Source organism: Procambarus clarkii, chromosome 34, assembly GCF_040958095.1.
Source record: "Procambarus clarkii isolate CNS0578487 chromosome 34, FALCON_Pclarkii_2.0, whole genome shotgun sequence".
NCBI lineage: Eukaryota > Metazoa > Arthropoda > Malacostraca > Decapoda > Cambaridae > Procambarus > Procambarus clarkii.
Genome location: NC_091183.1, coordinates 31,365,873 through 31,388,277, shown reverse-complemented (window position 1 = coordinate 31,388,277; position 22,405 = coordinate 31,365,873). Strand labels below are relative to the sequence as shown.

Here is a 22,405-nt window from a genome sequence, read left to right as displayed (position 1 = left end):
TTACTTGCAACAGATGGCAATGTTTAAAAAAAAACATGTTTTTACCTGTCCCAGGTGTGGCATCTATATAGTAGGTATATAAAAACGCGTGCCTATTCGAATGCAACGTTGTCTCAAAATTTTGAAGCAATCGGCAAAGAGGTTACGAAGATTTCCCTTGCATGAAAAACACAGTTTTCCCCCAAAAATAGTTTTTTTTTCCCGTCACAGACGTGACATCTATATAATATTTATATAAAAACCCGCTCGGATGCGACAATGTGTGAAAATTTCATTAATTTCATCGGACATTGTGTGAAAATTTCAGAGCAATCGGTGAAGAACTTTCGGAGATTAGCGATTTTGAACAAACGAACATTTCCATTTTTATTTATATAGATTATTTTATCATATTTTTTTAGTTTCCTTTTGTGGGTAATTATATTCATTGTTCTGTTATTTATTGTGCATTTAATATTCTTAATCTGTATCTAATTCACATATTATCATTATATTTATCATTAATGTAAGTTATACAAGTTCTCGGTTTTCTCTCCCACATTCCTTGTGTTCTAGTTTTAGTTCATCTTTAAGTTCTTTACTTTTATTCAGCAGGTAAATCTTGGTCTCTCAATTAAAATACTTTAGTTTTATGCATCCAATTTATGCCTAGACGTTTTTCCACTTTAGACTTTAAAATAATTATTAAATGTTTTTTTAAATAATGCGGTCTTGCATACTTTACTCTCATCCAATGATTCAATAGTTATATGAATTACATCCCCTGTTCCTGTTCTTGGTTTTTACCAGGCATTAAAGTGGAGCCGGTCAGCTGAGCGGACAGCACGCTGGCTTGTGATCCTGTGGTCCCGGGTTCGATCCCGGGCGCCGGCGAGAAACAATGGGCAGAGTTTCTTTCACTCTATGCCCCTGTTACCTGGCAGTAAATAGGTACCTGGAAGTAAGTCAGCTGTCACGGGCTGCTTCCTGGGGGTGGAGGCCTGGTCGAGGACCGTGCCGCGGGGACACTAAAGCCCGAAATCATCTCAAGATAACCTCAGGAGGCACACCAAATAGGTCGGTATTCGGCAAATCATATTGAACATTCTGGTCGTATTTATTGCTCGCACTATATGCCAGCAATGAACGTTTGAAGTAAACAGGAAAATAAAATCCCCAGAAAATTTAAAAATGTGTTATAGGAAATGTTTATTATATTAGATAGGAAGTTTGCCATAAACAATAAATTATGTTTATACATTAAATTATGTATAATTACGTTTTCATATTAATTAAAAGTGAAACAAATAAACTCAGTAACTTAATGAGTCCAAGACTAGATTTCTAATGTCAACTGATTTTTTTGTTCTCCTTTGTTTCTCATCTGATTTTGTTGTGGTTTGTATATCATAGAGAATGCATACCGTCAATAAGTATGTAAAGTTGGAACGAAATTGATGAATATTTAATTCAGCCACAGGAGGCAGAACTTGTGACACCCCCCCCCCCCCAGTGTGTGGGAAACAAATTATCTGGATTTATTTTCTTAAGTGTCAAAAACCCTTCTCTGAGTATGGGTATGTAAAAAAAAATCAAAATTGTACTTACTTTGGCTGCTATGGGGTCCGTAAATTGGCGCGTGACGTCATCTTTCTCCGTTCGCCTGTGACGTACGCTCCCGGAGCCAGTAGTGCGCCCGGGGCGGGGCGTGCAAGTTGCCGCGAATATATTTTTGTTCATTTCTTGCGCACAGTTCCAAATACATTTTATTTGTTTTTACGTGCTAATCCTATGTATAATGAACACGTACACTATATTATGGCAGTAAAACATCCGTACTGTCCGTAGACACTGTGTTACGTGCATGACACTTGTGTACACATATGTTGCACATATTTACCATGTATCATAATAATTTTTGTATGTATACAATCTATTTACACACTTTACACTGTCACGCAGTATATACATTCTCCATCAACACACACAGAACTCCTCGAGTGTGAACAGCCACACCCAGCCAGCCAGTCCTCCAACATAGTACTCGCCATCACCCCTCCTCCCACCATACTGTTATTCACACCAATGTTTCAGGTTCTTTTATGTATATTTACAACACATTTACATACACTACACTGTCACACACCATAAACACACTCAGAACTCTGCGAGTGTGAGCTGCCACACCCAGCCAGCCAGTCCTCCCTCTCTCCTCCAACACTGTACTCGCCATCACCCCTTCTCCCACCATACACTTACTGTTTTTATTACACTATTTACATATGTTATGTATACCTATCTACATGATTTATTCACCAGAACTATGCTAGTTAGCCGGTATTGTGTCCAAACAGTACAGTTGCTACCATACACTGCATGAGAAATCACACAAAAGACAGCAGACGACGCTACGATTACGACGTCACCTCTCTCACCAAAATAGCTCCTCCCAACATACTTCTGTTACTGTTATTACACTACATACACACACACTGTATATACCCATGTACATATGTGTTCCCCATAGTGAACCACTAAGCTAGCATGGTGAGCAAAACAAGAGTGGTTGCCACACGCACACAGTGAGGCTACCTCAATTCTCTCCCTACCTCCCTCCCTCACCAAAATGCCTCCTTAAATAATACTACGCACAGTGCTAATTATAACCACAATCCTGGTCACTAATTCCTGTAAATGAATAATTGACCACACGTTTATTTTGAAAAGGAACCTAAGAAGTCATTTGAAGTTTCCTAGACGGACGAAATAATGCTGTGGTGTTGTGGCTAGCGTTGTGAACATCGTGAACAGCATTGAATCACTGATATTTGAACATTGTTCCCAGTCATTATCACACTCAGGCTCTTCTATAATACTATCATGGCTAAATAATACAGATTATGTATATATTTTGACATTATTAGGCGATGCTGTAGTCACACGCTGAACAGCAGTGCTGTGTGCTCATACTGCGAGCGCCGGCCTTGGTTGCTCATTCACCACTGAGGCTCCCACACCCGGGAATGTGGACCACGATTTTTTTTTAAAGATGGCGTCTGTTTACAACAGCCCTGAAGAAGCTAATGTAAACCTCATGTAGCCGCAGGAGTTTTGAATGGAACGTGAAAAATAAAAATACCTGGAGGCGCGTTGCACAAACCAGACATTGACCTGCAGGTGCGTTACGCAGTTTAAGGGTTAAATGCCATTCTAAGCCGATAATGAATCAAATAAAAATTGGTGAAATTTTAAATTAGTTTAGTTAATTTGAAATTGTCAACTTTTTCTAATATTTTATTTTTAATTTGTTTTCCTGTTCTTGTTATATTATTGATCCATTAGGGAAAGTTCGAACATTTACCATGTAGATTATGCACCACAAAATTGAGAGTGTTTGAGGAGGGTTGATAAATTGTACACCCAGCCCCTTCAATTATGTTTTAGACGTTTTTTGAGATATTGTAAAAACGACCATAAAACGTGATCCCCTAACGTTTATATAAGACAGGAGTTCACAACATTTATATGAAACATTTTTGTAATTTTATGATATAATATTTTAGAGCATAGGTTTTAAAACGTTAATGTTAATAATTAATTATTGGAATTATTAGGTTTAATTACCTCTATTGCATTTAGAAAGAGAGAGACAGGGAAAGACAAGAAGTAAGAGAGAGAAAACCGAGACAGAAAGAGAAAGAGAGAGAGACACACACACACAGAGGCAAGCAGAGTGAGAAGGGGGAGAGATGCCAAGAGAGACAAACAGTAAGAAAGAAAAGGAGAGAAACAAAGAGAGACATAGAGATAAGAGAGAAACAAATAAAGAGATAGGAGACAGAAGGAGGGAGGCAAGGAGAGAAGGAGATGGACCGGGACAGACAGAGAGAAGAAAGAGATAAAGGGAGAGAGGAGAGAAACAAAGGGCGAGAGACATTTAGTGCGAGGCAGATTGAGGAGAAAAACAGAGAAAAAAAAGAAAGAAAGAAAGAAAGAAAGAAAGAAAGAAAGAAGAAAGAAAGAAAGAAAGAAAGAAAGAAAGTGAGAGAGAGAGAGAGAGAAGAGAAGAGAAGAGAAGAGAAGAAAAGAGAAGATAAAGAAAAGAAAAGAAAAGAAAAGAAAAGAAAAGAAAAGAAAAGAAAAGAAAAGAGAAGGGAAGAGAAGAAAGAAAGCATTTTCTTGCAATTTTACCACGCTCCTTATATGATGGTTCCCCATGTAATAGTTTCAAAGTACATTCTCATGAAAGAAATGGGTTTCTAGGAGCAACCTTTAGATGAGTTCAGGTAGGATAACAGCTCTTCCTGGCAAACACAAAATGTTGTGGAAACCTCCAATAACGTTGCAACAGGGTTGTGGGAAAGACAAGTTGCATGTGTGGTTCAACAGGCGCATGAGCAACCTTTAACCCAAGAATGTTAAAAGTATTTTTTTATGTAATAAGGCAAATGCTGCCTTATCTAACACTAGTTTCACCTTAATATATATTATAAATAAATTTTTTTAATGTTCAAATATTAAATTTAAGTTTATTTCACATATAAATTGTGAATGCTGTGTCTTAGTTGCATAATAGGTGTGCGAGACATTTACTTTTTAATATGACTTTTCTAAAAAAAAAAGATTTATAACCCTATTTGCTCAATGATATATTTAATAATACTGTTTTTATGCTTAAATTTATATATATGTACGTTATGTATAATACATTAACACAAATGGAAAATGTTGTTGCATAGGTTTATGAATGACACACACAACATTTAATCTACCATTTTTATTCATATAAAAACAATGGAGTGCATCAAGGAACCTCTTTATCACATACATCTGTAACATAGTTTAATGATATTTTTAATTAAATATCATTGAAGTACAAATGGATGAGTAGAACTAGATAAGTACAACTACATGAGTGCAACTAGGAGAGTGCATGTAGTTAGGTGAGTACAACTTGGTGAGCACTTCTAGGTGAATACTGTAGTGATCTGGGCACAGACCATATCTTCTCCCCTTCCCATTCTCCTTCCCCTCATTTGCCGTCCCCTTCCTTGGTCATTCTCCCCCTCCCCTTATTGCCTCATCCCTCCTTTCCCCTCCCCTTCTGTCAAGCTGGCCTCACCAGTCATAAAACTCAAGTCAAGTGTCCGCAGGCAAGGCACACTTCCCTTCCGTCGCCGTTCAATCCTATTCCCTAATCCTCCTTCCCCAATCTTCCTTTCAATCCTCCTACTCAATCGTTTTCTCTCTCTCTCTCTCTCTCTCTCTCTCTCTCTCTCTCTCTCTCTTCTCTCTCTCTCTCTCTCTCTCTCTCTCTCTCCTCTCTCTCTCTCTCTCTCTCTCTCTGTCCGTCTAAATCCATTGACATATTGGATGCCAATAAACTCAGCTGGCCATATACCTCTTGTTCCGGGTTCCTGGGTGGAGCATTTGAACGAATCAGAATTCAGTGGGAGCTAAACATAACTTTCAGGGCAGGCCTAGCCCTCCTGTCAGGCAGGGCCTAGCCAGGAGTCTTGATTGGTGGAAGCCAGGAAGGCCTAGGTGGGGGGGGGGGGTGGAGCTGGTCAGGGCACTGGTTGGCTGGACCAAGGCCTAGAGTTAGACTTTTGAATTCATTAGCTCTACACTAAGAGAGGCGAGGTTTCATAGGCCTAAGGAAATAGTGTGGGTGGAGCTTTCGTCGACTGGTAAGCTTGTAAAGGAAATTTTAGTTTGTGTGTCCTGGGAGTATTTTGGAGACAGGTCCAAGGACCTGAGGCCAGTAATTCAACAGCTATGGCAGGTTATTACATGAACAAGGTAATGTGTGTCTGAGTTTTGGTACATCAACGTAATTGCACTCTGGTTATTGAGTCTTAGGAATGTTTTTGGAGTAGGATATATTTTAATTTGTTATAAATAAACGTTTCTTGTTAAATAGAGTGAATATTGAATTAGTGGTATTTAGTTAACCCCCTTTTATTGTTGCTGAGTCATTTGTATATGTGGTATATATGTGCGGTATTTGGAAGTCTTTGTCTCATCCAAAGGTAAAGTAAAGATTTCTATAAATAATTCCCAAGCATTATCGTCAAGATTCCTACGCCTTTCGATTTCATGATTATTGATTTCTGTCCTTCCTGGGAGATCAGTGATACAGGCACTATCAGCTTCAGGAAGGTGGTGGCAGTGTAAGTTTAAGTATTAATCATTATTTAAAATTCATAACAATTCATTTGTAGCTTCCCCCTCATTTAATATTTCAGTTTAACAGTTAGCTGGGAGTTCAATGAGGATCAGTGAAATTGCAAGCAGTGTTCAGCTAGGCTTTTAAGTGAGAAGGTGGAGTAGCATGGGGAGGCATTACAATACAAGTAGGTGACAACAACTACATGAGTACAATTATGGGAGTAAAATTAAGTGGACACAATTAGATGAGTAAAGCAAGGTGAGTACAGCCAGGGGTAATAGAGCTAGGTTTGTACAGTGTTGATGATGTTAGTTGCTGTTTATAGTAGAAGAATGGGTGGTTTAGTTAACGAGGAGGAAGAGAAAAGTATTGTTGTGAAGAAGGAAGAGTGTAGTGTTGTGAAGGAGGAAGAGGAGGATGGTATTGTGGAGGAAAAGGAAGAGGAGGGAAGTTTTGTGGAAGAGGAGGAGAGTAGTGTTGCGGAAAAAGAGGAGGAGGGTAGTGTGGTGGAGAAGGAGGAGGAGGAGTGTAGTGTTTTGGAGGAGGAAGAGGAAGGAAGGGTTGTGGAGAAGGAGGAGGATAGTGTTGAGGAGGAGAAGTGTATTGTTGATGATTAGAAAGAGGAAGGGTAGAGTTGTGGAGGAGGAAGAGCAGGGTAGTATTGTGGAGAAGAAAAAGGCAGTTAGTGTTGTTGAAAAGGAAGAAGAGGGTAGTGTTATGGAGGAGGAGAAGAAGGGTAGTGTTGTGGAGAAGGAGGAAGAAGGTAGTGTTGTGGAGGATGAGGAGGAGGAAGAGGAGGGGTAGTGTTAGGGAGAAGGAAGACGAGTGTAGTGTTGTGGAGAAGGAGGAGGACGGTAGTGTTGTGACAAATGAAGAGGAGGGTAGCGTTGTGGTTGAGGAAGAGGAGGCTACTGCTGTGGATGAGAATGAGGAGGCTAATGTTATGGAGGAGGAGGGGAGGGTTGTGTTGTGGAGGAGGAAAGGGAGAGTGTTGTAAAGGAGGAAGAGGAGGGGGAGTGTTTTGGAGGAGGAAGAGGTGGGGTCGTGTTTTGGAGGAGGAGGAGGAGGAGGGTTGTGTTGTGGAGGAGGAGGAGGAGGAGGGTAGTGTTGTAGAGAAGGAGGAGGAGGGTAGTGTTGTGAAGAAGGAGGACGAGGGTAGTGTTGTGGAGGAGGAGGAGGTTAGTTTTGTGAAGGAGGAGGAGGAGGGTAGTGTTGTGGAGGAGGAGGAGGTTAGTGTTGTGGAGAAGGAAGAAGAGGGTAGTGTTGTGGAGGAGGAGGAGGTTAGTTTTGTGAATGAGGAGGAGGAGGGTAATGTTGTGGAGGAGGAGGAGGTTAGTTTTGTGGAGGAGGAGGAGGAGGGTAGTGTTGTGGAGGAAAAGGAAGAGGAGGGAAGTTTTGTGGAAGAGGAGGAGAGTAGTGTTGCGGAAAAAGAGGAGGAGGGTAGTGTGGTGGAGAAGGAGGAGGGAAGTGTAGTGTTGTGGAGGAGGAAGAGGAAGGAAGTGTTGTGGAGACGGAGGAGGAGGAGGAGGAGGAGGAGGATAGTGTTGAGGAGGAGAAGTGTAGTGTTGATGATTGGAAAGAGGAAGGGTAGAGTTGTGGAGGAGGAAGAGGAGGGTAGTGTAGGGGAGAAGGAGGAAGAGGGTAGTGTTGTGGGGAAAGAGGAGGAGGTTAATGATGTGGAGGAGGAAGAGGAGAGTAGTGTCGTGGAGGAAGAAGAGTAGAGTCTTCATGCAGAGAAGTGAGAAAGGGTAGTGTTATGGAGAAGGAAGTGGTGGATAGGTATGTGGAGGAGAAGAAGGAGGAAGGAAGCGTTGGGGAGAAGGAGACGGAGGAGGGTAGCGTTATGGAGAAGGAAAAGGAGGGTAGTGTTGAGGAGAAGGAAGAGGAAGGTAGTGTTATTGAGAAGGAAGGGGAAAGTAGTGTTGTGGACGAGGAAGAGGAGGTTAGTGTTGTAGAAGAGGAGGAAGAGGGTAGTGTTATGGAGAAGGAAGAGTAGGGTAGTGATATGGAGAAGGAAGAGGAGGGTAGTATTGTGGAGAAGGAGAAGGGTAGGGTTGTGGAGGAAGAAGAGGTGGGTCTTCGTGCAGAGAAGGAAGAAAGGGTAGTGTTATGGAGAAGGAAGAGGTGGATAGGTATATGGAAGAGAAGGAGGAGGACTGTAGTGTTGTGGTAGTGGAGGAGGAGGGTAGTTTGTTTGGGAGAAGGAGGAGGAGGGAAGTGTTGCGGATGAAGAGGAGGAGAGTAGTATTGCGGACGAAGAGGAGGAGGAGGGTAGTGTTGCGGACGAAGAGGAGGAGGAGGGTAGTGTTGTGGAAGAGGAAGAGGAGGGCTGTGTTTTGTGGGAGTAGGAGTGTAGTGTTGTGGAGAAGAAAGACGAGGGTAGTGTTTTGGAGGAGGAGAAGGAGGGAAGTGTTTCGGAAAAGAAGGAGTGGTAATGTTGTGGAGGAGGAGGAGGGTAGTGTTGGCGAGGAGGAGTAGGAGTGTAGCGTTGTGGTTCAGGAAGAGGAGGCTACTGCTGTGGAGGAGATGGAGGAGGCTAATGTTTTGGTGAAGGAGGGGAGGGTAGTGTTGTTTAGGAGGAAACGGAGGGGTAGTGTTTTGGAGGAGGAAGAGGTGGGGTGGTGTTTTGGAGGAGGAGGAGGAGGAGGAGGGGAGGAGGAGGAGGGTAGTGTTGTGGTTGAGGAAGAGGAGGCTTCTGCTGTGGAGGAGAAAGAGGAGGCTAGAGTTATGGTGGAGGAAGAGGTGGGTAGTGTTGTTTAGGAGGAAAAGGAGGGTAGAGTTGGGGAAGTGTTTTGCAGGAGGAAGGGGTGGGGTAGTGTTTTGTAGGAGGAGGAGGAGGAGGAGGAGGGTAGTGTTGTGGAGAAGGAGGAGGAGGGTAATGTTGTGGAGAAAGAGGAGGAGGGTAGTGTTGTGGAGAAGGAGGAGGAGCGCAGGGCTGTGGGGAAGGATGAGGAAGGTAGTGTTGTGGGGAAGGAGAAGGAGGGTAGTGTTGTGGGGAAGGAGAAGGAGGGTAGTGTTGTGGGGAAGGAGAAGGAGGGTAGTGTTGTGGGGAAGGAGAAGGAGGGTAGTGTTGTGGGGAAGGAGAAGGAGGGTAGTGTTGTGGGGAAGGAGAAGGAGGGTAGTGTTGTGGGGAAGGAGAAGGAGGGTAGTGTTGTGGGGAAGGAGAAGGAGGGTAGTGTTGTGGGGAAGGAGAAGGAGGGTAGTGTTGTGGAAAAAGAGTAGAAGTGTAGTGTTGTGGAGAAGGAAGATAAGGGTAGTGTTGCGGGGAAGCAGGAGGAGGAGAATAGAATTTTGGAGAAGGAGGAGCAGTGGATAAGGAAGAGCATGGTAGTGTTGTGGAGAAGGAAGAGCATGGTAGTGTTGTGGAGAAGGAAGAGGAGGGTAGCGTTGTGATTGAGAAAGAGGAGGCTTCTGCTGTGGAGGAGAAAGAGGAGGCTAGTGGTATGGAGGAGAAGGAGGAGGGTAGTGTTTTTTAGGAGAAAATGAGGGTATTTGTGGAAAAGGAAGAGGAGGGGTAGTTGTTCCTTCAACTGTTCACATTCCACGTGGTTTACATGAAGGGAGCCGACAACGTTGGTGCTGACTGGTTGAGTAGGTCAGAGGTGATTAACGAGACGTCGAAGGAGGGAGACATGAGTGAGGTAATGCAATGCGAATCACTGGACACTAGTTCCCAGTTTGCCTCTGATGTTTCAGGCATGACACAGGTGGAGAGAGGCAGTGGACAGACTTACACCACTCAGGGTTTCGAGACGTTGAACCGACCTACAGCTGGAGCTACGTCCGACCACAGTGCCTGATCAAGACCTGAACAAATAGCCACATGTGACCCGGTGACTGAAGAAATTCCTCACTTAACGGAAGGAAATAGTCTAGATGAGGACTCGCCTCGCCTAGCAGTATAGAAAACGGGGTCCACTCGACCCAGCCGCACCATGTGCACTCAGTACGTGCACGTACAGCAGCGGGGTGAGAGGTGTAGAAGAAGCACCACTCTGTGGAGCTCAGTCTTTTGTTGGGGGGTGATGTGAGAGAATGTCTTTCAAGATTCTCCCACAGCTGACTTGAATGGTTCATTGCAGTGCACAGTGCACCGATTTTCGTGCTCAAGCCCTATCTCTGTTTCCCTGGATAGTAAACTGGCATGATGGGTATCTACAGAATACGCACTTAACCAGGAATACGTTTATAATACGGAGGCCGCCGTATGTCCAGGCAGGAAGTAGATACAGGGAAGTTACTGGCCATAGGGTCAGAGAGTACATTGGCTAGTGAAAGCGTGAGAGATGCCAGCGAGGCGACAGGACAGTCTGACCTCTGGGGTCAGCCTCAACCGGCCTGATGGAGAATAACAACTACGATGTGGTCGCGACGTGTTCATGACGTCACCTCTGCTGCTGATCAGAGAACGATCAATATGATTGGTTCCCACTCTTTTGTTGCAATGTCATTGGTCAAATTGTAACCCCCTTGTGTTGTGTCCCACGAGATGCCCTGCATTCTCTTGCAAAGGCATTCACGTGAGGGAGCCCTTGCATAGAGGACGTGTGCTGTTCTGTCTATTGGCCAATAGACAGAAGAACACCATCTATTCCTCACTGTCACGTTAAACTCCCGATATACAATATATACCAACACTCGCCCGGAATCGTGACTGTGACTATATTGTTCAGAAGTCTAAGTGACAAATCACCAGAGCGAAACAGACTGGTATCAGGTAACTCCTGGTGACAAGTGGAGATCTTCTGTGAGTGACCTAGAGTGACTCACAGAGAGGGTAGTGTTGGGGAGAAGGAGAAGGAGGGAAGGGTTTTGGAGGAGGAGAAGGAGGGTAGTGTTGTGGAGAAAGACCATTCAGGCTTGTTCGTATTTGTGTTCCTCACGTGTGCCCCAAAGAATGAGGTGATTTGATAAAATACTATGCACAAGATTACCATCAGAGCACCGGCGGGATGATGGGGGAAATAGCCTCGGCCATAATCATCTTTTGTCTGGTTGTGATGGTTCAGTGGTTAAGGTGTCTTGTACACACCCAGTTGCGTTGCTCCTGGCAGAATGGGTTCGAGTCATTAATGGGGTGTGAGTTTTCGGTTGCATATATGCCTGGGGACCATTCAGGCTTGTTCGCATTTGTGTTCTGCACTTGTGCCCCAAAGAATGAGGTGACATGATGCAGTGAGCATTTCTTCTCTGGATTGCCACACTAAGGCGCGTAAAGAGAAAACTGGCAGTTCTAGGGTCTCTAGTTGTTTCAATTAGCTTGGACCCCAACGCCATAAAAAAACTAGCAACACTTTTACCCCAGGAAACAAGTGTCTCTGAGGCAATGGGGACAAAACTGTAGTGGTGATTAAGGTCTTTGTATTTACGTGACTTGGCTGCTTTCCGGTGATTGCCTGCACCTCTTCTCCTGTGCAGCACAAAAGTCAACATAAGTGTTGGCTAAAGTTGAAACGCAAGTGTAGTCCCACACCAACTGTCAACTATTCCTCCAGGCGTTCACTTTGATCAAGTCTGGACGACCTACAGGCTCATCAGAGTTGCTGGGCATTAGGTAACGGGGCTTTCTCTCTGCTTTACAACCTGCTGAGGTAAGGCTTCTCTTAATAATGTCGTTAACCTCGCCGTGTCTTGCATGCCATCATCCTGTCCTTTGGCAGAGAAAGCCATGCCGTCCGTACTTGTCGGCCACTCCCTCGCTGCAAATACATCTATATTTGGTGTGGATTGGGGCAGCGAGGTGGAGAGCCTCAGTAATTCGGAGGGCCTGCGGTGTGAGACGGGTGCCGGTTGCTGACATTGGAGTTGCTAATAGGAAGTCACCTGCATGGGGAGCTGCTACAGCTCTAAGTCGGGCAGTGTCATGTGGTGTTGTCCCAGCTTTTAGTAATGTCGCAGCTTCTTGGTAGGCAATATGGCGATCACAGCTAGACTGCCTATGGGATTCGGAAAGCGGTGGTTGGGGTGCTGGTCCTGCGAGAGTTACCCATTTGGTTGTGCAGTCTGTGAAAATGGGATTATGTACCCCTGTCTGTTGAACTAGGTGCTCAGGTAGGATTTCCTTCACCAAGTTGTCAGACATCACTGAATATGACAGGAATGCTGGTACAGCAATTTGTGTTGCTGTGCGCACGCCATGTCCCCTGAGTCTGACATGAAGGGAAGCCTGTTTCCACTGTGAGTCGCTGAGAGAAAGGTTGAGAGATTTTTTTTCTAGCTTTGATTTCAGCGAGCTGTCGTACTCTTCTAATTTAATATTATTGAAAGATGGCGAACATCTAAGCAAATAAGTCAGCCTGGGGAGAGACAAGCATCTGGTGATGAGATAATGTGTATCATGAGCATTGATATCTTCAAGCCTCTCGTTTATCCTCTTCAGGTCAGTGATCTTCTTACCAAGGACTTCGTTGATGGCATTCCCTCCTAGAGGAGCACCTAAGAGTGTGCTGTCCTCAGGGTTGGTTGTATGAATGTCAGGCAAAACAACCTTTATTCGCTCTATTATGTGCTAATTGGTAGAGGTTATTTCGCACTTGGAAGAGTTCAGGGTGAGGCCTATACTTGCTCCTTGCTCCTGAATTATTCTTATGTCATCCAGGAGGGAGTCTAGGGAGCCAGCTATAGTACCATCGTCCAAAAACCTAATGTTGAGTTCACTGGACAGGTTATCGGTGACTTCGTTGATGACTGGGCAGAAAAGAAAAGGAGCAAGGGGGTCATCCTGTTGGACACCTTCTAGTGATTCAATTTCATTTTCCGCGAATAGCAGAGTTAGATTCTTGCTGTAACATGAGTTTACAAACAGGTAGAGGGAAGGAAAAAGGCAATGAACCGCAGTGAGTACTGGAACTCTTCTAACCAGATTGAAAGCAATTTTGAAGTCCAGTTTTATCAGGGTTTTTTCATCCGTAATGTTGGCAATGTAGGCTCTAGCTGCATGAGCCGCTGCCTCACACCCTTGGGGAATGCCAAAGTCAAGCTGTTTTGGCTTCAGCATGCCGGCTGCTGCCTGACTAACTGTTCTGGCAGCAGCATTACCGACGAGCCGCCGAAGTGAATTGCCCACAGCAATCGCTCTGATTCCTCCATATATATGATCTGATATATATATATATATATATATTATATATATATATATATATATATATATATATATATATATATATATACCCGGCCACGTGTTGCTGTGGCTCAGCCACCTTCCCTGTCCCCCAGTCGTCCCAACCATTCCCCACTTCACCGCTCCTCGTCCATCCCACCATTCCCCACTCCCCTATCCCTTTGTCCTCCCCACCATTCTCCATTCCCCCATCCCCTCGTCCCCAACATTCCTAACTCCCCCTATCCCCTCGTTCTTCAACTCCATTACCCCCTCCCTTGTCCCCTCGTCCTCCACACCATCTCTCACTTCCGTCCCCTCGTCATCCCCACCATTCCCCACTCCCTCATTTGATGCCTTCCCAAATGACCTGGTGTTTCCATCAGAAAATTGGGAACATCAAGTGATCTGATGTTCCCATCACTGAAATATAAGAAAAACAGTTAGAAAATTAAAGGAAAATATGAAAAAATTATAAATAAATTATACTCACGAAATGAACAGTCAGGTAAACAACACAGCTCAATTCCAATGCAATTCACACAAAATAATTAAATCAAAACAAAAATTAATCAAAATCTATGAAAATTCAATTTATCAATGCAATCAGAAACATTGATATGTAATTGTAACATATCTAGTATAACATGTGTGTTGCTCTTACATGCAAAAGATGGCGCTGTTATTAAAGAAAAGCATAGTTTTACCTGTCACAGGTAAGACATCTATACTTATACTTATGAAATGAACGGCATGGTAAACAACACAGCTCAAGTCCAACACAATGTCACACAAAATAATTCACAAAAAATCAAATAAAGCGAAATCTATGAAAATAAAATTTATCAATGCAATCGGAAACATTGAAATGGAATTTGTGACATATTTAGTATAGCGTGAATATTGCTATTATGTGCAACAGATGGCGCTGTTTTTCAAAAACGCATGTTTTTACCTGTCACAGGGATGGCATCTAATTAAAAAATTCTGTTGGATAACTCCGCTTCATCTGCTTTCTCAACAGTGTCGACGGACTTGTATCAAGGAATTACAGGTAATGTTTTCCTGAAATCTCCTGCAAGCATTATTAATGCGTTCCCAAATGGTCTAATGTTTCCACGCAAATCTTGCAACGGTCGATCAAGAACCTTGAGCACTTTTTTGTGGGCCATTGTGCATTCATCTCAAATGATAAGTTTATATTTCTGCAAAACTTTTCCCATGCCGGATGCTTTGAAAATGTTGCACATGGGAGTTTCAATGAATTGCATGTTCAATGGGAATTTCAAAACCAAAGTAGCAGTTCTTCGACCTAGTAACATTGGAATTGAGCTGTGTTGTTTACCATACCGTTCATTTCGTGGGTATAGCTTATTTGTTTCTTTTTTTCATTGTTTTTCATTTCGTTTTTTTAACTGTTCTTCTTATTTTTCAGTGCAATTGGTGGTGAAATTGAGCTGTGTCGATTGATCTGCGTTTGAATTGAAATATTTCGTTAGTATTTTTTGTTTTTGTTTTGAAAACAAGAAAATGGACAACAAGTTTATTTCACAGCTGTAAATGTACAACAAACAGCTATGAATCCACCGGCTACAACGTTAACTGCTTTCTTTACGTTATATCAAAATGACGCGTTTGCGAAACGTGTTACACATGGAATGCCAGTAAAAAATCATTTGAACGATGCAAACGTGGAGACCGAGTCGACGGACAACCTGGCATATTCAAATATTCTACGATAGGCAGACTGTACACCGTGCATCCCAATCAGGATGAATGCTTCTTTCTTCGCATGCTGTTGGTAAATATGCCCGGTCCAACGTCTTTCCAGCCACTGAGATTAGTCAACGGCGTTACACATGCCACTTTCCGTAGTGCATGTCAAACTCGGAATTTATTGGAGAACGACTGGCACTGGGATGTATGCACTGATGACGCGTCCAACACGTCACATCCAAATCAAATTCGTGTATTGTTTGCAATCATATTGACCAACCGGCTCTCCTTCATCCCCAACAGAGTTATGGGAGAAAATAAATCGCATATGGCTGAAGATATTATCCGTCAAATCTGAAGGAAAATTCATATATGAACATTGATTTCAAAGCAGAAATCTTCAACGAAGCGTTGATAATGATTAAAGATTCGTGCCTAGAATTCGCGAACAAAGTTCTAAATCAATTGAAAATGCCGTCGCCAAATCGATCTGCTGCTGCTTCGTTCGATGTAGAATTGCGTCGTGAACAAAATTACAACATAAGTGATCAGTTGTCGTATGTGCAATCAAACATTGCTAAGCTAACGCTTGAGCGAAAAGGCATTTACAAATAAAAAATTCTAAATATCAATAACGGGTTTGGAAATTTTTTTTTAGATGCGCCAGGAGGAACTGTAAATCCAAACTAATTCGATTGATTCTGGCAGCATTTCGATCCCAAATGGTATAACCTTAGCTCTTGCATCGTCCGGAATAGCTACGACGTTGTTACACATTGTTATGTAAAAACACTCGCCTATTCGAATGCAATATTGTGTCAAAATTTTAAAGCAATCAGTAAAGAGGTTTAGAAGATTTCCCTCACATGAAAAACACCTGAAAAACACAGCTTTTCAAAAAAAGCAAAAACAATCTTTTTTTTGAAAAACTGTGTTTTTCATATGTTTTTCCATGTTAGGGAAATCTTCGAAAACTCGTTACTGATTACATTGAAATTTTGACACAACGTTCCATTCGAATAGGTGCATGTTTTTATATACCTACTATATACATGCCGCACCAGTGAGAGGAAAAAAACATTTTTTTTTTTTAATAAACAGCGCTATCTGTTAGATGTAAGAGCAGCACATACTGTAATCTCCAAAAGTTCTTCACCGATTGTTTTGAAATTTTGACACAATGTTCAATTTGAGTGCATGCGTGTTTTTATATACTTACTATTTAGATGTCGCACCTGTGATAGGTAAAAATATGATTTTTTTTAAAAGAGTAACATCTGTTGCACCTAACATCAACACACGCTATACTAAATATATTACGATTCCATTTCAGTGTTTCCGAATGCGTTGATAAATAGAATTTTCATAGATTTCGATTTATTTTAATTTTGATTTAATTATTTTGTGTGACATTGCATTTGAATTGAGCTGTGTTGTTTACCATGCCATTCATTTCGTAAGTATAAATATAGATGCCACATCTGTGACAGGTAAAAAAAAATTGTTTTTAACAGCGCCATCTGTTGCACTTAAGAGCAACACACGCTATGCTAAATATGTTACGATTCCATTCCAATGTTTCTGATTGCATTGATACAGGTGTATTTTATGTATATCAACGAATTTTCATAGATTTTGATTTATTTTAATTTTCATTTAATTACTTTACATGACCTTGCATTGGAAGGTCATGGTTGATTTATGAAATCAAATCATGCACAGTGAACATATAAAAGAGGAAAGAATAACGAAAGAAATAATCCGTAAAGGAGTAAAAAGCACTACTCCTAACCAAAACATAAACCTGATAATATTCTACAAAACCAAGAAGACTTCCGAACTCCTTATCAAAAACAGCCCGAAGCCGACGGAGAACCCTCTACAGCAGTCAAGCGTTGTATACATGTACACTTGCCCCCATGAAGGATGTAACCTTCAATGTAAGTACATAGGTATGACGTCGACCAAGCTGACGAGGCGTTTGACATGCCATCTTCAATCTGGTGCCCCTAGGAATCACATGAGACAAGCCCATGACATTACTCTAACAAGAGAAATGTTGAACAAGAATACTTGCATAATAGACAAAACCCAAGATTCAAGAAGATTACAAATTCTTGAGGCAATTCACATAAGAATAGAGCGACCTACCACCATGAACACCCAAATCACGGAACTATTTACTCTACCCACCATGAGAGTAAGGACAAGACAAGAACATATCGATGCCAACACAGAAGACAATGTCCAACATAACAGGCCAATTACACTGGATTAATCTTTGTGTTTAGATAGGAGATGCCTCGTATGGGCCAATACGCCTTCTGCAGCCCCTATGTTTATCCCTTATGTATCCCCCCATGTTTTTTACCTTCATTGTATTATCACCTGACCTAATGCGGGTATAAAATCAACTAGTATTGTAAGATCTGTTCACTTGAGAATGAACCATGGAGGTTCGAAACGGCGTGCAAATTATACAAATAAGTGTAATACACTCTATAGTAAATCACTTCTTTTCTTCACCTTAAAAGTACGAAAATAAGTTTTGGAGAACTCCTATTCCAATTAAGCCCTGATGCTAAGAAAATAGTTAGAGGGATAGAAACCAGAAAATAATAAATACAGAATATGCGGTCATATTCAATGAATATATATATATATATATGTTCTCAGTAGTTTCAGGAATTTATAAAAACTATATACTTTGAGATAATTCAAGTGCAATAATTTTTGTCTCACTCTGATCCTTCCTAAGGTGATATGTCAATTGATGTATGTAGCAGCCAAGGGGGTTTGACCACCTAACATCACAGAGCAGGTCACAATCATTAGGCCTTCAATATTAAATTTAATATTATTTTGTTATGATTTAATGTGGTACCCAATAATGTAATATTTTTAGTTGGCTCACTTTCTCCTTCTGCACTAAAAAATACTAATATATATTTTATCTATGCTAGCTCTATCACTTATTTATTCAGTATGATAAAACAGTCTCCACAATCTTTAGATTTGCAACTTTTACTCTCCGTATCTTTCATAAAATATTTATTATTTATGCAACTCATCTTGACCCTTTAGGTGAGTTTCAGAGTGATTATTATCACACACAACTCATTCGTGCAGCTAAGAAAAATAGTATATAATGACTTGCGGCTATTGGGTATCATTTTATGGAGAAGTGGTAGTGCCTACAGTTATGATGGATATTATACAAAAGTATGCCATTAGCATGAATGAATATTACATCTATTTATAAATTTGTTCAATCTTGCCATAGTAGAAAGAATGTTTAAATTTTTATTAGATAAAAAATATATATTATTTAAAGTTTTAACGTTGTGATTTATCACTCATATGCAAATGTAATTGTTATTTACTCGATTCTTCTCTCTAATACCATTTAATACGATGTAGAGTTAGAGATTAAATAAGACTACACATATATTTAGCAAACAAAAGTTTCATACACAACACTAACAAGGACAGGCATACTGGTTAGATATTTTAATTTAAATTTCATGGTGTAACTCACTTGGCGAACTTTTCAGGGAAGAGCGGGAGGTGGGAAGTGAGAAGCAGCCCCCGACTCGGAGTCCAGGAGGCCACCCACAATGGCTGGGTTTCCCTGGGACTGAATGGCAGGTGAACGTACATGTTGCACCTGTCGGAGTTATGTTCATTAACTAAATATGCATTTAGGTTTACAATTACAGACATATTGAAGGTAAGTCAGTTGATAATGTATTACCCAATGCTGGGCGTGTTGTCGTCGTTGTCGTTGATAATCAGCAACATGGCATTCATCTTCGAGAAGGCTGTGTAATGGACCTGCAGCAGCTGGATGGGCAGACGTGTTAGGACCAGCAGCCTCGTCGACCACACCAGGAGGCGGCCCTTGACGGACCACTTGACGAAGGCGGCGAGGAAGGAGAGGTCGTCGCTTATCACAACAATTGTCGTGTGTGATGACAGTTGCCGCAACTGTGAATGTTGTAGTGTTAATTTTAGAACCTATTTATTTAGCCTAATATAAGAGCATAGGTTACCTATTTGTTTCACTGGTCTTGTAAACTATATAATGTATAAAGCAGCAGTACACTGAAAATGGAGTTACAATCTTCAAGTGAAAGGGAATGACCATTTATATTTTAGCATCACAGTAAGTCAATGACCTACCCGCTTAACATCAGCCATCACCCGAGAGAAATGATTCCCTGTCCTGTTAAAATCAGAGTTGTTCATTGCTGCCTGGAAGACTCCAACACCGCTTGGGATCCTTAGATGTTCTATTATCTGACAGAAGGGACTATTCTCAGAAACTGTTATGGTTTAGTGCTATATAATCAAAGCTATAAGCTTCGTTCATATTATCTATAATAACCTTTCCTTTCCAGCCTTTCACAAGATATTTCACTCCAGCTGAGTTGCTTACCTTGTAGACACTGGAGATGCTGCTATCAATGAAGAAGATCACGAAGTAGCTAGGATGTGACGACTCTGAAAACACAGCTTTCAGTACCCACATCACTGGTAAGAACCTCTTGTGCTGCACTAAAACGAAAGACAAATTTGGCTGTTTGTATCAAGCAAATTTAGAGGTTGATTATTATGATACTGCAGTCAAAGAAAAACTATTCAGCCTTCATTGAGTGATGCATACCCGAACCTAGCATAAGAATAGCCAGACGACTGTATATACCAAGGCGAAAAAAGTTTCAAAAGGTGGCACAGAAAGAGTGTATGGAACTGGATGAAAGACCCACTTGCATACCAGAATCACATATACAATTACTCCCCACAGCAGAGCTAAACTACGACAGGCAACAACCCTGCAGCAATCAGTACTGGTCAGTATGCCGGTATGTCTATGAAATCCGGTATTCCTATGCATAATCGACCTGATAGAGCAATCTCCCAATCAAATTACCCCAAACAAATTGAAACCTCATTTAATTCTTTTTTTTGCCAACATAAAAGGACTAAAAATAAGAGCAAAAAATTAAGTACCGTTCATAAATGGCCTCCTCACTGAGTCAAATGCAGTATTTAGAGCTTACACGGAATGCATGCAGGGAAACGCTCGGACAGTGAGATATGGATACCAGCATATTATCTATATAGATGTTATAGGGTAAATAGGTCACATGGAGGAGTAAGTTTGCATATAAGAGTAGACCTTGTACGCTCTGAGCTCCTTAACTCTACAAATGAGGTTGTCGAAGTACTGAAAGAACAAATGAAGAAAATAAACTTCGTTATTATTTAAATATACGAACTGCCAGATGCAACGGCTGAGGAATTCATAGAACAAAATAGACAAATAAATAAACAAAATAGAAAATAGACTCGATAATCTGGCAAACCCAATACCTGATATTATCTTCCTAAATGACTTCAACCTCCCCAGTCTAAGAAGGAGAATAGCAAACAATAATATTATACCATGAAGTCTATCTGGACATAACCAACCTCAGATTAGAGAACTACTTAGATTCTGTGACAAATTTTCAATCAACCAGCAGATATCAGAGCCAACTAGGAATGATAATATTTTAGATATTATGTTCCCAAACAATGAAGACATAATCAGGGACATTACAATCTCAGATATCACATACTCAGATCACAAGCTCATTGAAGTGCAAACTAACATTAATACTCGTAATAGGTATCAAACAATAAGTAAGCGAGAGGGGTTATTCACATTATTAAATGTTAATAACAAAAGAGCTGGAAATCTTTAAGAAGGCCTTTTCTCTGGGAAGGCTTTATTTTTGGCTGGGAAAAGATAAACAGGGAACTAACTAACATTCAAAGGGAAACTGATCTAAATATTAAAAATCCCACACAAGGAGTAGAACAACTGACTTTTAAAGCATATAATGTTTATCTAAAATATGTTCCTCTACGGAAAGCCAGAAAGTGGACCAACATAGAAAGAGACCTAAGATGACACAAAAAACAAGCAATAAAATTAACGGAAATGCTTAAGCAGACACAACTACCCATACAAAGAAGGAAGAATTTAAACAGAGATTAGAAAAATTGGATCATATTAAAGAAATGCAATTAGAACATAATGACATACAAGAGATAAAGCTAAATCAAAAATATTTCTTCACATATGCGAAATCAAAAGCAAAAAAAAAAAACACTGTCTGTATTGTACCTATTCTTAAAAGTGATGGTTCATACATAGAGGATAACAATAAAATTAGTTAAATTCTATAAAAGCAGTATGAAAACATGTTTAGCACCCCAATAAACAGCATAAAAGTGGAAGATCCGGACAACTTCTTTATGTGTGATATCAAACCCCTGAAAATGTAACTGATATCAACACGAACGATGCAGATTTTGAAAGATAAATTGACAGTATGCCATGCACTCAGCCCCGGGTCCAGACTCATTACATTCGATATTTTTATGGTATGGCAAAGTGCCATTAGCATAGGCATTCAGTATAGTAGGGAGAAAAAGCTTGGATACGGGGGAGATACCAGATTCGCTTAAATCAGATGATATAGCTCCTCTTCACAAGGGAGGGAGCAAAACATTAACTAAAAATTATAGACCAGTTACACTAACGTCCTACATAATAAAAGTATTGAGAGAGTGATCAGGAGTCAGGTCACCAGTTTCACGGAGACCAATGACCACCACAACCCAGGTCAACATGGGTTTTAGAGCGAGAAAATCATACCCCCCTTCCCCTCAAAGCCACTTGACCACTACGACAAAATCAATGAGGCATTAGAAGAAAAATTAAATTCAGATGTGGTATACACGAACTTCGCAAAGACATTTGATAAATGTGACCATAGAGTGGTAGCACACAAAATGAGGTCAATGGGAATAACAGGGAGAGTTGGACGGTGTATTTTAAATTTCTGTCGAACAGAGTACAAAGAGTAACGGTTAACCAATTAAAATCGAGTTCAAGCGCAGTTAAAAGCTCTGTATCTCAGGGGGAAACAGTCCTTGCACTACTGCTTTTCCATATTTTCAAATCAGATATAGACGAAAATACAAGTCACAGCTCTCTATCATCTTTTGAAGCTGACAGAAACGCCAGAAAAATAAGCATGAAAATTACTTCTGTTGAAGACATCAATAAAGTACAAGCAAATATCAATAAAGCTTTCGACTGAGCAGCAGAAAATAACATGATGTTTGGCAGTGATAAATTACAAGTACTCAGGTAGGGTAAAACTGAGGACAGTAAACAAAATACAAAACAATAAAATCAACCCATGTCTGATGACCTAACGTTTAGGGAGCATAACTAAGGAAATATAGCATCAGCCAGAAAAAATGATAGGATGAATTACGATCCCATCACTATGGTTGTACTATTCAAATTACTGTGTTGTTCCGATTTGAGTACTGCTCGATACTCACTTCCCCCTCAGAGCAGGAGCGATTGCTGAAAT

General features: G+C 41.1%; 1 protein-coding gene across 1 annotated transcript in view; it reads right to left on the bottom strand.

Moving 5' to 3' along the window:
- LOC123762003 (uncharacterized) overlaps positions 1-19,497 on the bottom strand; it is a 276,247-nt gene extending 256,750 nt beyond the window's left edge. The window contains 6 exon segments of the mRNA XM_069335682.1: positions 11,861-12,124; positions 12,713-12,933; positions 18,505-18,633; positions 18,721-18,953; positions 19,149-19,265; positions 19,405-19,497. Coding sequence (XP_069191783.1) covers positions 11,861-12,124; positions 12,713-12,933; positions 18,505-18,633; positions 18,721-18,953; positions 19,149-19,265; positions 19,405-19,497 — 1,057 coding nt within the window.
- Positions 19,498-22,405: the final 2,908 nt, after the last annotated feature.